The sequence below is a fragment of the Macaca thibetana genome, chromosome 15 (assembly GCF_024542745.1).
Source record: "Macaca thibetana thibetana isolate TM-01 chromosome 15, ASM2454274v1, whole genome shotgun sequence".
Classification (NCBI taxonomy): Eukaryota; Metazoa; Chordata; class Mammalia; order Primates; family Cercopithecidae; genus Macaca; species Macaca thibetana.
In genome coordinates, this window is record NC_065592.1 from 104,704,151 (window position 1) to 104,718,722 (window position 14,572).

A 14,572-nucleotide genomic window follows, 5' to 3' on the forward strand; every position below is an offset into this window, starting at 1 on the left:
AGCGTCTGCAGCTACAGTGTGAGACGGAAAGTCTGTTTTTTTATTCTCTTAGTGGCAAAGTCCTGGGTCCTGATGAACCCACAGGCTCATTGCCACCTTCGTAATGGAAAGAAATGCTAAATTCCAGGTACAGCTTAGTGAAAATGAAGATGCCATTTTTTTCCTATCCAAGCTCATGGAGCTCTGAATTTCACAGACCCAGGAAGTGCAGGGCCAGTCCTCTTCCCTAAGAGACCCCTGCAGGCTGTCCCTTGGCCTCGGTTCTAAGGGAAAGAAGCTGCCCGCATCCAGCCGGGGCAGGGCAGAGACACAGGTGGGGTCCCAGGGCCCTGGCGAGGGCCTTGCAGCAAGGGATGGTTGGCAGAGAGCCTGTTACGGGCTGCTGAGAAGGCACACAGATGGACTGCAGATTGGCCGCCCCTGGGGCCTGATCCCACCAGGAACGGGCCAGGGCAGAATTCAACCTAGGGAAATTCCCCTTAAAACCTAAATGTACCACCACCTGCCCCGGTTCATCTGGGAGAAACTTCAGCCACTTTGTTTACATCCCAGGTTTTCTGCTTTAAACCTCAGGGGTAGGTAATGGAAAAAAAAAAAATTAGTGCTAAGAATCTAAGCATCACACAACAAGTTTTTGGATGGGTCTGCCAACCTTCGTTAACGCAAAGGCCACTGTCCCGTCATCCTCGGTGGAAAGGTCAAGCAGCTTCTGGTAAAATGCTTCATCATAAGGCCCATCTATTTGTAAGGTTTTTCTGAAGAAGAAAGCACAATAAAAACAGGATGACAACGCCGCACAGAGGTTGTTTCTTAAACTGCTAACACAGTCTACAAAGCCCAGCACCACTAAACATCACACATTTTGTTTTGAAAAACACCTAACAGATGTATCTCCCTCATGTTAAACATCAAGGTTTTAAACAGAACTTAGCAAGACCAGAACCAGGGAGCCTTGAAGCTGAGCCTTCTCCTGTTCATGACAAGTAGCATCCTGAGTCAGAGACACAAGTGAATTCCAGCGAGGAAGGAAGAGGATCCTGGCCCCAACTGGACACCGCGGGTGTGGACCCCAGTGACTGGCACCGAAAGCCCACGACAGAGGCTCAGCTGACACAGAAGGGCCTGCAGGATGCTGCTCAGCCGTGGAGCAACACTGCCCTCTGCAGGCTCGTCCCCAACCTGGGGTTTCGAATTAGCAGGCTCACAGATGAGCTTTCTTCTCCAGAAAGCAGTAAGTGACCCTGTTCCTCCTTCACAAGGCACTACATTCCAGAGCCAGGCCTCGGCGCCGGGGAGCAGAGGATTGGGGCTGGGAGTGGCCGGTGTGCTTCGTCCTCCTGGGAAGCTGTGCCCTGGGAGGCACGTTCTTACCCTGCCCACCCCCACAGTCTCCTCTCAGGGCTGCCCAAGACGGGGACCACCCGACCTCACCTCTCCTCAGGAAACTCTTCTAGGTATCGCTCAACCCGGTTGTACAGAGGGTAGAGGCCTTCGATGTCCAGCAGGTCCAACATCTGCACCTGGAGGGTTTTGTACAGAAGACAGCCCTTCGGTAACCCCGAGCGCTCTGGGGTGTTTTTTCCTACCGAGAACATCAGGGGAAAACGAGAGCACGTTGATTATCAAAGAACGTGGAGGGAGACACAGGCCGGCGCAGACCGCAGGGCTCATCCTGGGCTCCGCCATACGGGCATCGCCACAGGCAAGGACTGGACCCTGGACTGGCGCTAAGGACAGATGAGATGACGCTCCCGCCTCACAGAGCTGCTGGAGCTGGAGCGAGCCTGGACCACACTGGATGCACCAGGCCAAGCACAAAGCAGAGAGCAAGAAACGCATACGTCCTGCCTCGTGCCTCTCCTCTCCCAACACAACTCTCAGAATGTCTTTTAGATTCTACCACAGCAGCCCTGGAAGTCACTTTATGATCTAAGTTTAGATATAATCCTCATTTTAAGTCAGGACACAAAATTTCTTTCTTCTCTCTTTTTTTTTTTTTTTTTTTTTTGAGACAGAGTCTTACTCTCTGTGGCCCAGCCTGGAGTGCAGTGGCGCGATCTTGACCCACTGCAACTGCAAGGCAGGGAATTTCTAAAGATCCTGCTGACATCCTAAATCTGCAAGACCACTACCGGAGGACAACCCCAGGACACTGTCTGCAGAGTCCAGAGCCACGAGCCCACAGTGAGAGGCAGGGAAGACCTGGGCTGGCAACAGGCGCAAGCTCAGAACCAGCCACAGAGAGCCACAGACGGGTCAAAGCCACTGACAAGGACCTGTTATATCGTAGGACAGAGGCAGAAACAAAACTCCACTTGCCACTCACAGTTGTCTGGCACCTGTGCTGTACCGGCTGCCAAGTGAGCTTGGGAGGTACCAAGTCCCAGATCATCTCCTCCCACTGAAGGGAGCAACCATCTCCCACAAAGAACCAAACTATAGGCAAAGACACAGTAAGAAAGGTGTCCGTGCAGGGGGAAAACTGTAGTCACCTGCAGATGTCTGTAGGACCCGACACGAAAATGCCAACTTGCAGGAGAACGGGAGTAAAAGCTCACATGCCCAACTAGAGGGGATTTGTTAAAATTACAGCAGATCCATACATGGTCACTAAAAGTTGAATAAAATGCATGTGATCACCAGGCGCTGTGGCTTACGCCTGTAATCCCAGCTCTCTGGGAGGCCAAGGCCGGCAGATTGCTCAAGTCCAGGAGTTCAAGACCAGCCTGGGCAATATGGAGAAACCCCATCTCTACAAAAAAAAAAAAAAAAAAAAAAAAAAAAAAAATTAGCTAGACGTGGTCGTGCGTGTTTATACTCCCAGCTACTCAGAAGGCTGAGGCAGGAGGATCCCTTGAGCCCAGGAGGTGGAGGTTGCAGTGAGCCAAGTTCACACCACGCACTCCAGCCTGGGCAACAGAACCTTGTCTTTAAAAGAATAATAATAAAAAAAGAACATACATATGTGGTGATACAGATACAGATTTATGCTAATTAAGTAAAGAAAGTCAGGTTACAAAATGACATGTAGAGTATGATCTTATTGTTTTAAACTGCACATCCCAGCAGTTGGGGCCCAGCTCCACTCCCTTCTGTCTGTGTCCATGTCCAAAAAGGTCTGCAGGAGCCCTGGGGTGCTGTGGCGCCTCCTGTTGGTGCCCCCAGACCACCTCAGCAACTGGTGCCATCTGTCGTTCCAGACACAGTCTGCTTCCTTAAAAGCAGTTATGTGCCCAGATTATAGGCATAATTTTAACAAAATTTTCTGAAATGATCAGGAATCACTTTCATAACAAGAAAAAAAAAAACCCCACAAAGTTCATTTGTAATAAGAAAACATGGTGGCTCATGCCTGTAATCCCAGCACTTTGGGAGTCCAAGGCAGGCAGATTGCTTGAGGTCAGGAGTTCGAGACCAGCCTGGCCAATAAGGCGAAACTGTCTTTACTAAAAATACAAACATTAGGTGTGACAGTGCACACCTGTACTCGGGAGGCTGAGGCAGGAGAATTGCCTGAACCTAGGAGGCGGAGGTTGCAGTGAGCCGAGATCACACAACTGCACTCTGGCCTGGGTAAATACAGTAAGATCCTGTCTTGAAAAAACAAAAGAAAAAATTGGCACAGATAGCAGAAAAGAAGGCAGGGCTTAGGGTGTGGGTGGGTTTCTGGTTGCACACAAGCAGGACTGCTGTCTTCAAACTATCTCAGGCTCCCAGAGACCATGGGGTCTCCAAGGGCTGCCAAGAATCACAGGCAGCGTCAGCTCATGAGACGTCAGGACACGCAGCAGCAGCCAGGGCCCGGCTCCTATCTGCAAGGAAGGTGTCCTGCATTTCAAAGTCCCCACGGGTCTATGTCTTCACCCCAGACTTGTGAAGACACCCCATTGTGGTAGGACCCAGCCCTGAAGGATTTCTGTGCCTCAATTCTCCCCATCTAAGGAACAAGCCAAGGAAAACCTGTCCCCACGGTTGCAATGAGGCTCCAACATGATAGAAAACATGGTTGAAAACATTCAACAAACCAGAGAGGACCACAACATATGGATGATATTCTGGAGGGAAATCCTACAGCCCAAATGTGTCCTGCTATTTACAGATACAGATAAAAGGCAAGAAAGGGAATCTGCATCTGGGGGTGAGAGGCGGCGAAGCTCCGTGCTGGGAGCCCTGGTGTAACCAGGTGGCATCCCCCAGATCCCCCAGGAGGCTCTGCTGACCGCCTGGCCACCCATGGAGACTGCAGAGTCCCAAGGCCCCTGTGGCCCCCACCGCCTACCTGGGGAAGGCTGGGCCCTACCTTGGCAGCGAAGGCTCCTGCTGAAAGGGCTGGCTTCACAGACTCGCGGGCCTTGGGGCCCGAGCCCCAGTCTTAGGGTGCCTGCCCGGCCCTTGTCCGAGCCGCTCAGCAGCACCCGTGTGATCACGTGCACCAGCTCCCTGATCACAGCCCTTGTGCAGTGGGGCCCACTGGCCAGGCCGTTAGAAGGGAAGAAGAACGGCTTCAGGTGGTGTGCAAGCTCACTCCAGTCAGCCACAGGGCTCCGGGCATCTTTGCAGCCATAAATCAGCTCACCATTCTTCAGGCAGGGAAAAGAGAGAGGGAAACGTCAAACCACCAAGCTTGTAGGAAAAGAACTCAGTCCTCACCACCAGCAGGCCAGGCAGTGGGTGAAAGCCAAGGGCCCTGATGCTGTCGACCCAGTCTGGGGCCACTGCATACTCCGGCTCCTCCAGGGAAATCCACCCTCACGGGCTGTGCTATCAACCAAGCACCAAACGTCAAGACATGAAAAGGAAGGAAAGTTTCAAAAACTAAAGAGCAATGCCCTGGCCTGACCACCGCCCCCCAGACAATGATCCACAGTACCTTCAGAAGCCGAGAGCAAATGCTCACCACAAGTGACAAACTCCCAAAGCCACCAGCCCAGTTACTCAAGAACCTGAGGGCCTTGGCTCTGGCCCTGAGCAGACAAACATGAGGACAGCCGTCAGCACCAGCACCGCAAACAAGTGTGTCCTGGGGTTCAGGCCACACCCAGGGTGACCCCAGTGCTGGTTGGTACAGCTGAGCCAGATGGTGGGAGAAGCTGCTGGCATTTGCTGGCTTAAATGAAGCCCAGCAAAGAAACTCCTTACATCATCATCAACATTCAGGTTCACACGTTCCCAGGGTACAGGCAATGACATCTGCTGCCGTGCCTGGGGGAGTCAACACATGACTCATGGGGGTCTGGGGGGTGCCCAGGAGAAAGGCCCCTGACAGCGGCCAACCCCAGGAAAGTACCAACTCTTTAAACCTGATTTATTTATTTATTTATTTATGTATTTTTAAAACCATTTTTTAATGTTTTTGAGACAAGGTCTCACCCTGTTGCCCAGGCTAGAGTGCAATGGAGCAATCAAAGCTCACTACAGCCTTCAACTCCCAGGCTCAAGTAATCCTCCCACCTCAGACTCCTAAGTAGCTGGGAACACAGGTGCAAACCACCACGCCCAGCTAATTTTTTGATTTTTTTGTAGAGACAGGGTTTTGCTATGTTACCCAGGCTGGTCTTGAACTTCTGGCCTCAGCAATCCGTCTACCTCAGTCTCCCAAAATGCTGGGATTACAGGTGTGAGCCACCACACCTGGCCCACACCTGGAACTTCAGAGCTTTCAGGGTTTTCTGCCTTGCTGGCTTTTAATACTGAACCGGACGAGATCGGCGGGAGAGCTGATGAAACGCACAGTAGGTAACATGCCTTGGCGGCGTGACGTGTTATCTTAAATCATTCTGCATCCCTTCTCTTAATCCATCCCCTTTTCAACTCTTTTGAAACAATCCTAATCCTCGGGACTTTTCCATGCTGATTTTAACAGAAGCAGCAGACAGCCAGAGTTCCAGAGACCTTAGGTGCAGGTCAGATGGGGCCAGAAAAGGGTCCACCTGGGATAATATGCCAGCCTTATGATAGGCTTCAAACAAATCCCTGATGAAACAGAATGTATCTTCAGGGTTTAAATATTGAGTTTATAAAAATAAATTATATAAACATGAAATAAAAGCTACTGTGAAATATGCCATCCTTTCCTGGATTTGGGAAGGTGGAGGCAGACGGGGAATGAAGCCGATTCACTTGCCCAGCAGCCAGCACCATGGGTTTCCAACCAAGACCTGGGGAGGCAGGTCAAGAGCAGGCCCCACCTGCCCAGTGCTGAGAGGCAGCCAGCCAGGCAGCAGGACACCACCACATGCAGCAGCAAGGAGAGGGGCCAGGGCTTCCGGTTCGCCAGTCGCCTCATCCAGACCACGGCACATAGGAAGCTGACAGGCCCACGCTCAATAGCCCTGCCTCCTCTGAAGGATCCACCTTCGATGGCTGTCAGCTCCTGCAGGGAGTCCAGGACTCTGTCCCCAGGTGTCACTTATGTGTGATCATGAGACTACAACTGGGACTGAGGTGATGACAACGGGGACCCCAGAGGATGCATGTCCAACATGGGCCCGGCACTCTGACTGCCACCCAGGCCTGCCCTGCCCTACATCTCATCCCCTCCCTCCCCAACAGCCTCTCCTCTGCAGATGCCCCAATCCTGCCTGGCCCCACCCCCACCTCCTCTCCCTTGGACACCACTGCCAGCAGCAGGCCAGATGATGCCAGCCCAGATAGGGCTAGAGTCATCCTCACCCACGGTTCACCCATTTGCTCATCAGGGGAGACCAAGGCCCACCCCGCAATTGTTGGGGCTTTGGTCAAGCACCGCAGGGTCATGGACAACCCAGGGTCACTCAGATGCTGTGTTTGTGGAATCGTGCTCAGAAAAAGGTCAGGGAAAGACAGGTCTGGAACTGGAAGGTCCCAGGTGATGAGTGAACCAGTCGGGGTATGAGGACCCCAAAGGGGATGTCCAGCACACACGACGTGCAGCCCAGCCCAACACCCTCATCTGTGAGGTCACTTGAACCTTCGCCGGCCCCACCCTGAAACCACCGTAGAATCAAAGCAGCTCTTACCTTAAATATCTTCAAGTTGTTCTGTGCCTCCTGCAGCAAACTCTTCAAGGCAAAGTGCATTCTCTGTTTGTTTCTAAAAGGGAAAAGTGTTAACATGCTTTAAAAGCAGCTGGAACTGACCTGTCCCTGCACACACACCTGCTCGTGGCTCAGAGGACAAGCCAGGTATTTTCCTAGGGGCCGCTGGGAAACCTAGGGTCCAGCTGGGTCCAAACAGTGACATTCTCTCCTCACTACAGCCCCACCATGGGCTCCCTCCCCGGACGGTCACAGACACAGCTCCACAGCCTGACACGCGCTCACTAAAGATGTGGGGGTTGGCCCTGACCCCAGGCCTTCGGGAGATGTGAGGGACCCAACTGAGGCACGGGAGTGGGAACCCCACCAGCCGCACCACAGCCCGACCCGAGAGGGGTTATGGGCTGCTCTGCCTCCCTTGTTCCTCCTGCCGCAACTTCCAAAGGCTCAGGGGTGGCAGGAGACCTGTGACGGGCCATGAAGGGAGTGCCGGGAGCCAGGGAGAGGCTAGAGCCCCAGGGAGCCCTCGCCCTGCAAGCGAGGAGCTGCAAGGCTGGCCTCCTCCCCCACCCCCACAGAGGAACCTCTGGAGGCCAAGCTGCCCATGCAAGCACGCGAGCCTGACCCTGCCAGTGGGGACAGCCCATGAGCACGCATTCAGAAAGGCTCCCAGTATCCACGCACTCTCTAGCTGACTCCTAAAAGCCTGCATTCTACAACATTCCAGGGAGGGTTCCCTACTTATGTTCTGACACATGAATAAATTCTCAACAATGAATCTTTATTACTGAATGCTTCACAATTCACAGCCTTTAGGTGCACAGGGAAATCCACATGGGACCCACGCGTGAGCGCACCGCCAGCCTCGCTGAAGCCTTGGAGCGAGCGGTGTTGGTGCCGCCTTCTGAACGAGCATTCCCAGTGTCTGTGAACTTTTTAACTTCCAAAGACAACTCTGTGTCCAATCTTTGTTCCAGGAAGTTTGCAAGGGCATCTAACCGAAAGCACTGACATGGCGGCCAGGCGCGCACACAGAGGCAGTGCTGAGCGCCGACAAGGGCAGGGGCACAGAATGAATGGCTGGAGGGCAGCGGGGGAGGAAAGAGGAAGGAAACTCACGCAGCGGAGTAAGAAAACTCGGACTCACCAGAACAGCTCTGCAGTAATGGGGGTCCCAGGGAGGGAAAGGAGATTGGAAAGAGGAGCTGTGTGCTGATCAAAAAGGACAGCAAAGGCTCACAAATCTACATCGCCCTGTGGCCAGGGACTCTCTCCTGGGGGTGTGACGAGGGGGGGGGGCCTGAATCGGGGCAGGGCACTGCCATGAGTCCCAGGTCCCACCTCCCTCCACCTGCTCCCACCCTCAGCCCTGCCTGCTCCCTCTGCTGCCCCTTCTGCCCCAGGGCCTGCTCGCCAGGCCCCCAGGCCCCGCTGCGGACTGACCTTCCCCAGCTCCCAGCCACTACCGCCTTCCTGACCACACAGGCTCTGGCAGGACCGGAGTCTGAGCTGACCCAGGAAAGTAGTGTGCAGGATGCACAGCAAAGCTCTGAAGGCTGGGGAGCGTGGAGGCAGCGCCAAGGTGGGCAGCAGAGCCCAGGCACCTGGTCGGAGGCTGCAAGCAGGCCCTGCCGGGGCAGAAATGGCCACCACAGCAGCAGACTTTTTAATATCCACAGAGGAGGCAGAGATCCAAGGTACAAACAACCAAACTATGAAGGCCCAGACTGAGGCCTGGAGGTCAAGGCTGAGCACCAGTTGATTTCTGACACAAGTAGAAGACAAATCTGATCACAATTCGGATGAGGGAACAACCAAAAGTGAGCAAGCACCTCAAACAGTGAGCACAGAGACAAGGCGCGGAGCACAAAGCCACAAGCGTCTACAGCGCTGATGGCAAAAGAGAGCCCTGAAGACAGAACACGGCCCTCCCCTGCTTCCTACCTCATGAAACACCCCCCACCAGGCACTGGCCCCCGCCCCACTCATCTCCAGGGAACGTGACACAAGGGGGCAAAGGAGAAGCGTTCTCTTACCCTGAGTAGAGATCAAGGGGACAGTATCTGCTGATCTGCCTCCACTTCCCAGTGGCTACCTGTGAAAACACCAACAGGAGGGCATGAGGTGACTGGCGCTGGTGACTGCACTGTGCCAGCCGAACATAGAACAGCATCAGTGATGAAGACAATGAAGACGAGCTGCAGCCTTGCCCCGGAAAAGGTGCCACCACCTCTGCAGGTGCACATCGCTAAGTGGGGGAGGGAGCCACTTGACTTCCATTCAAAGAAACCTTGGCCCCATCTGTGAGATATGAGATGGCGTGGCCCCCAGGCCAGCCCTTCACAGGAGCAGGGAAGACAGCGGCAAACACCTTCAAATTACATGGCTAAATTTTGGTAATGAGAGTAACAAACCTTCAGAAGTTACAATATCCAGTAACAGGGAAGGTGTCCTTAACAAGAAATTTCATGTTGCCAGTGGGAAGATAAGTTGGCATAACATTTTGAAAGGCAACTTGCTGGTATCCACCAAACTTTAAAATGTTTATGTTCCCTGACTCAGCAAATCTACAAGGAACCTAGAAGAACTAGCACAGGGCAAAGGTACAGAGACAAGAATGTGCACTGCAGCCTTCCTGCCAACAGCAAACCCTGAAACCAAGAGAGACACTCATCAGTAGGGAAATGACTAAATAAATCACAGCCCATCCACTAGTGGGGCCAGCACACAGCAAGCAATTTATTGAATGAAGAAATGCACAAATGATATGCAGCCACTACCAGAAAGAGGTAGAGTTAAAAGTCACAAAAATTTATTCAAAGGAAAAAAGCAACTGGCAGAACAATGGATACAGTGTAACGTCAATTTTGTTTTTTTTTTTTTTTTAAAAAAAAAAGCTTATGTGCAAATATCCATGCATATATCCAAATATGCACTGAAAAAGCCCTAAAGAATATATCACAATCCTCAAGGATTAAATGAAAAAAGCAATTAGAAAAAGTACATATGGCATGACCCCATTTTTGCTTTGCAAGAGTGTGTGTGTGCACGTACAGGCATGTAAACATTAGAACACGTGGACAGACATCACTTCATTTCCACCTGAATTACATGCATATTTTTGTGGGCACAGAAAGAAGTCTGGAAAGATATGCAAATATATCTGACAATATGAGTTGCCTGGGAAGGCAGGTTATCCAATTCATGCCATGTCATATGTTACCAGTTATATGAGCAGGTAGTGCTTTATAGTAAAAAGTATTTCTTAAACATCTGTCACATATGTTGAAAGTGAATGGTGATCATGAAAATCGCATCCTAAGGGATATGGCTCACAGACTGTCTTTCCCCTAAGAGCTCAGATAGTAATCACACCACAAAGAAAAGAACGGGTGATGTTGGTGAAATAGTGGAGCAATGACCTCCAGAAATTCTCTCCTCTGTAAAGGCAATCAGAAAACCGGTTAAAAAAAAATGTCAGAATCAAAAATTTTTGAACTCTGGAAATTGACCATAGACTTGCAACAATCCAGGACACATTTATTCAAGAAAAACAGCTAAATCTAAGCAAGATCAGTGAGCTTGTTGGCACTTTAAATGCCATATTCCCATCCCCGTATCTCTAGCTCCAAGGGAACCTTGAAAACCAACAGCCGCAATCACAGTGAAAACCAGCTGCCCAACAGCCACAGAGGGCGCAGATGAGGGCAGGACATCTCCAAAGCCTCGTTCTCTGACAATCACTATTTGACCTGTCTCTGGATTCCCGGAAAGATCACGCTTGCAAGGCTGTCTTCACTGACCTGGCTCAGAACTCACCCGTGCAGGAGGCCTTTTAACTGCCGGCATGTGTCGAAAACGTTTAGAGGCAATTGTTTAACTTCATGGTTTCCTTGGAAGGTGAATAAAAGGGCAAACAATAGGCTAACCAAAGCCAAAAAGAAAAAGCTGAGTAACGAGATGTACATAGAAACTCTGAAAGCTCCAACATACACCTAGGAATCTAGAAAGTCATGCAAAGACCCAGAAAAGAACGGAGAAGGCCCTAAGCTCTCACTTGAGCTGATCTGAGGCTCCGGGGAAGTGAAGGGCAAAGGCAAAGTTATCAAACACCCTAGTGAGTACTGAGTGGGCCCAAGACACAAACAGAGCCCCGCAGCAAAGACTAGGAGACTTCCTCATTCTGGAATGCCTGCCAGTTAAGAAAACATCTATGGACCCACTCACTGCCCACTAAGCTAACTGAGCAGACTTTACTGGCCACATATGACGACGAACACAGACTTCACAAACTTAGCGCAGAGAAGTCCCTAAACAAACAGTAACAACTACAAGCAGCAGCAATAAAAAATCCTGGAGAGGGAGTAGAATCTAATTCCAGAGGGGCCACATTATATTATTTCAAATGCCCACTTTCAACCTATCATCACAAAAGACGCAAAGAAACAAGAAAGTACTGCCCATATACAAGAAAAAAGACAATCACGAGGCTGCCCCTGAGGAAGCCCAGACACTGGACTTACTAGACAAAGACTTCAATCAACTATTTTAAATACGCTTAGAGCTAAAGGAAACTAGGGACAAAGAACTAAAAGCAACAAGGAGAACAATGTCTTAACAAATAGAGAATATCAATAGAGAGGTAGAAATTATAAAAAGGAACCAAAAAGAAATTCTGGCCGGGCATGGTGGCTCACGCCTATAATCCCAGCATTTTGGGAGGCCAAGGTAGACACACTGCCCAAGCTGAGGCATTCGAGACCAGCCTGGGCAACATGGTGAAACCCTGTCCTACAAAAAATTCAAAAACTAGTTGGATACGGTGGGGTGTGCCTGTAGTCCCAGCTCGGTGGGGGCTGAGGCAGGAAGATGGCCTGAGTTCAGGGGTCAGGCTGCAGTGAGTCATGTTCATGCCACTGCAGTCCACTCTGGGTGACAGAGCAAGACCCTGTCTAAAAAGAAAAAAAAGAAAGAAAGAAATTCTTTAGTTGAAAAGTACAGTAACTAAAATGAAAAAGTAACTAGAGGGGCTCAAGAACAGACTTGAGTAGGCAGAAGAGAAAATGGTTGAATTTTAGGATAGAGACCAAGAGATCTACAGCTAGACACACCAGAATCAAACTGTCACAGGACAAAGACAAAGAGAGAATCTTAAAAAGCAGAAAGGGAGAAGTGGCTCATCCATACAAAGCACCTTCCCTAAGATTAACAGCTGATTCCTCATTAGAAACCATGCAGGCCAGGAGGAGGCAGGATCATGACATATCCTCGGTGCTAAAAGAAAGACTGCCATCCAAGAATTCTAGATCTCCCAAGACTATCCTTTGAAAATGAAGAAGAAATTAAGACATTGCCCAAATAAACTGTAACTAAAAGAATTTATTGCTAGCAAACCTATCTTACAAGAATTACTAAAGGGGGTCCTTTCGGCTGAAATAAAGGATACTAGATAGTAACTAAAATCCACAGGAAGAAACAAAGAGCATCAGTAAAGGTAACTACCTAGGCAAATATAAAAGAGGATATAAACACATTTTGTAATTCTTGTTTCTCTATATAATTTAAGAGACAACTGCATAAGGTTGATACAAATCTGTATCAACCAGAACATGATGTAGAAACATCCAATTTGTATCCCAGTAACAGCACAAAGGTTGGGGGAGGGAGCAAGGCTTTAGAGGAGCAAAGCTTTTGTCTATGATTGAAATGGAGTTGGTATGAACCTGAACTAGACTGTTGAGGTTATTATGTTAAATTAATACTCAGAGCAATGAGATAGAAAATCAACAAGAATGAAGGCTTGAACAACACTATGAACCAACCAGACCTAACACACCTATAGAAAACTCCACCCAGCAACAGCAGGCTACACACTCTGCCCAAGCAAACATGGAACAGTCTTGAGGAAGAACCTTACGTTAAACCACCAAACAAGTCTCAATACATTTTAAGAGTGAAATCGTGCAAACAATATTCTCCAAACACAGTGAAATGAAACTAGAAATCAGTAACAAAAGGAAATTTGACTCACAAATATGTAAAAAGTAAACACTCCTAATTATCAATGGGTCAAAGAAGAAAGCAAAAGAGAAATCAGAGAATGAATTAAGATAAAATGAAAACACAACATACCAAAATTTATGGGATGAAGAGAAAGCAGTTAAAGATTTATTAAAAGAATGATCTTAAATGAATAACCTAACTTTCTACAATAAAAAGCTAGAGGCCAGGCACAGTGGCTCACGCCTGTAATCCCAGCGCTCTGGGAGGCCAAGGCGGGCGGATCACAAGGTCAGGAGATCAAGACCATCCTGGCTAACACGGTGAAACCCCATCTCTACTAAAAATACAAAAAGTTAGTCGGGCGTGGTGGCGGGCGCCTGTAGTCCCAGATACTCACTGCACTCCAGCCTGGGCGACACAGTGAGACTCCATCTCAAAAATAAATAAATAAATAAATAAATAAATAAATAAATAAATAAATAAAGCTAGAAAAAAAATAACACACTAAGCCCAATCCAAGCACAGGGAAGGAAACAGTGAAGATTAAAGTGAAGACAAATGAAATAGAAAATGGGGGAGAGTGAGCAGAAAAATGAACAAAACCAAAAGTTGTTTCTTTGAAAAGATCAACAAATACGACACAATCCTTTGGCTAGACCAAGGAAAGACAGAAACCAAATTACTAAATTCAGATATGAAGAAGGGGACACTACTACTGACCTGTATGCCAACAAATTAGATGGAAATGGACAAATTCCTAGTAACACACAATTACCAAAAAACCCACTCAAGAAATAGAGAATCTCAACAGATTGGTAACAAGAGACTGAATCAGTAATCAAAAATCTTCTAACAAAGAAAATCCCAGGACAAAATGCCTTCACTAGTGAATTCTACCAAACATTTCAAGAAGAATCAATACCAATACTGAAACTCTTTCAAAAAACTGGAGAGTGAAAAAAAAATAATTCCTAACTCATTCCATGAAGCCAGTTATTACCCTAGTACCAAAGTCAGAGAAGGTATCACTAGAAAACTACACACCAACATCCCTTATCATTCAAAAACCCTCAGCAAAACCTAGCAAACTCAATTCAGCAGCATATAAAAGTATCATACACCATGAGCAACTGGGATTTGTACCAGAAATGCAAGGTTAGTCCAACATGCAAAAACCAATGTAATATGCCAGATTAATATAGAAAGAGGAAGATATCTTGCTTTGAAGTGATAAAAATGTCAGCAACTAGATAGAAGTGATGATTGCACGACCTTGTGAAGAGACTAAAACCACTGAATTATATATTTTAAAAAGAGTGAATCTGGCGAACACAGGCCGGGTGCAGTGGCTCACACCAGCACTTTGGGAGGCCAAGGCAGGTGGACTGCTTGAGTCCAGGAGGTGGAGGCTGCAGTGAGTATGATTCCATCACTGCACTCCAGCCTGACAGGGTGACAGAGACCCTGTCTCCAAATTTAAAAAATAAAAAAGGTGAACATGAATCACTTTGTGAAATGAAATGTCAACTAAAAATATCCGCATTTTCTTTTAC

General features: G+C 48.8%; 2 protein-coding genes across 2 annotated transcripts in view; one reads left to right on the forward strand and one right to left on the reverse strand.

The window, feature by feature from the left end:
* Positions 1-14,572, forward strand: part of SUSD3 (sushi domain containing 3) — a 401,112-nt gene that overhangs the window by 67,578 nt on the left and 318,962 nt on the right. The gene's annotated exons all lie outside the window — the stretch shown is intronic.
* The window catches only part of IPPK (inositol-pentakisphosphate 2-kinase), a 62,629-nt gene that overhangs the window by 24,920 nt on the left and 23,137 nt on the right, over positions 1-14,572 (reverse strand). Inside the window, exons 7-11 of the mRNA XM_050761554.1 lie at positions 9,053-9,111; positions 6,999-7,071; positions 4,301-4,580; positions 1,432-1,582; positions 653-755 (exon numbers count right to left, since the gene is read on the reverse strand). Of these exons, the coding sequence (XP_050617511.1) occupies positions 653-755; positions 1,432-1,582; positions 4,301-4,580; positions 6,999-7,071; positions 9,053-9,111 (666 nt within the window). The remainder of the gene's footprint in view (positions 1-652; positions 756-1,431; positions 1,583-4,300; positions 4,581-6,998; positions 7,072-9,052; positions 9,112-14,572) is intronic.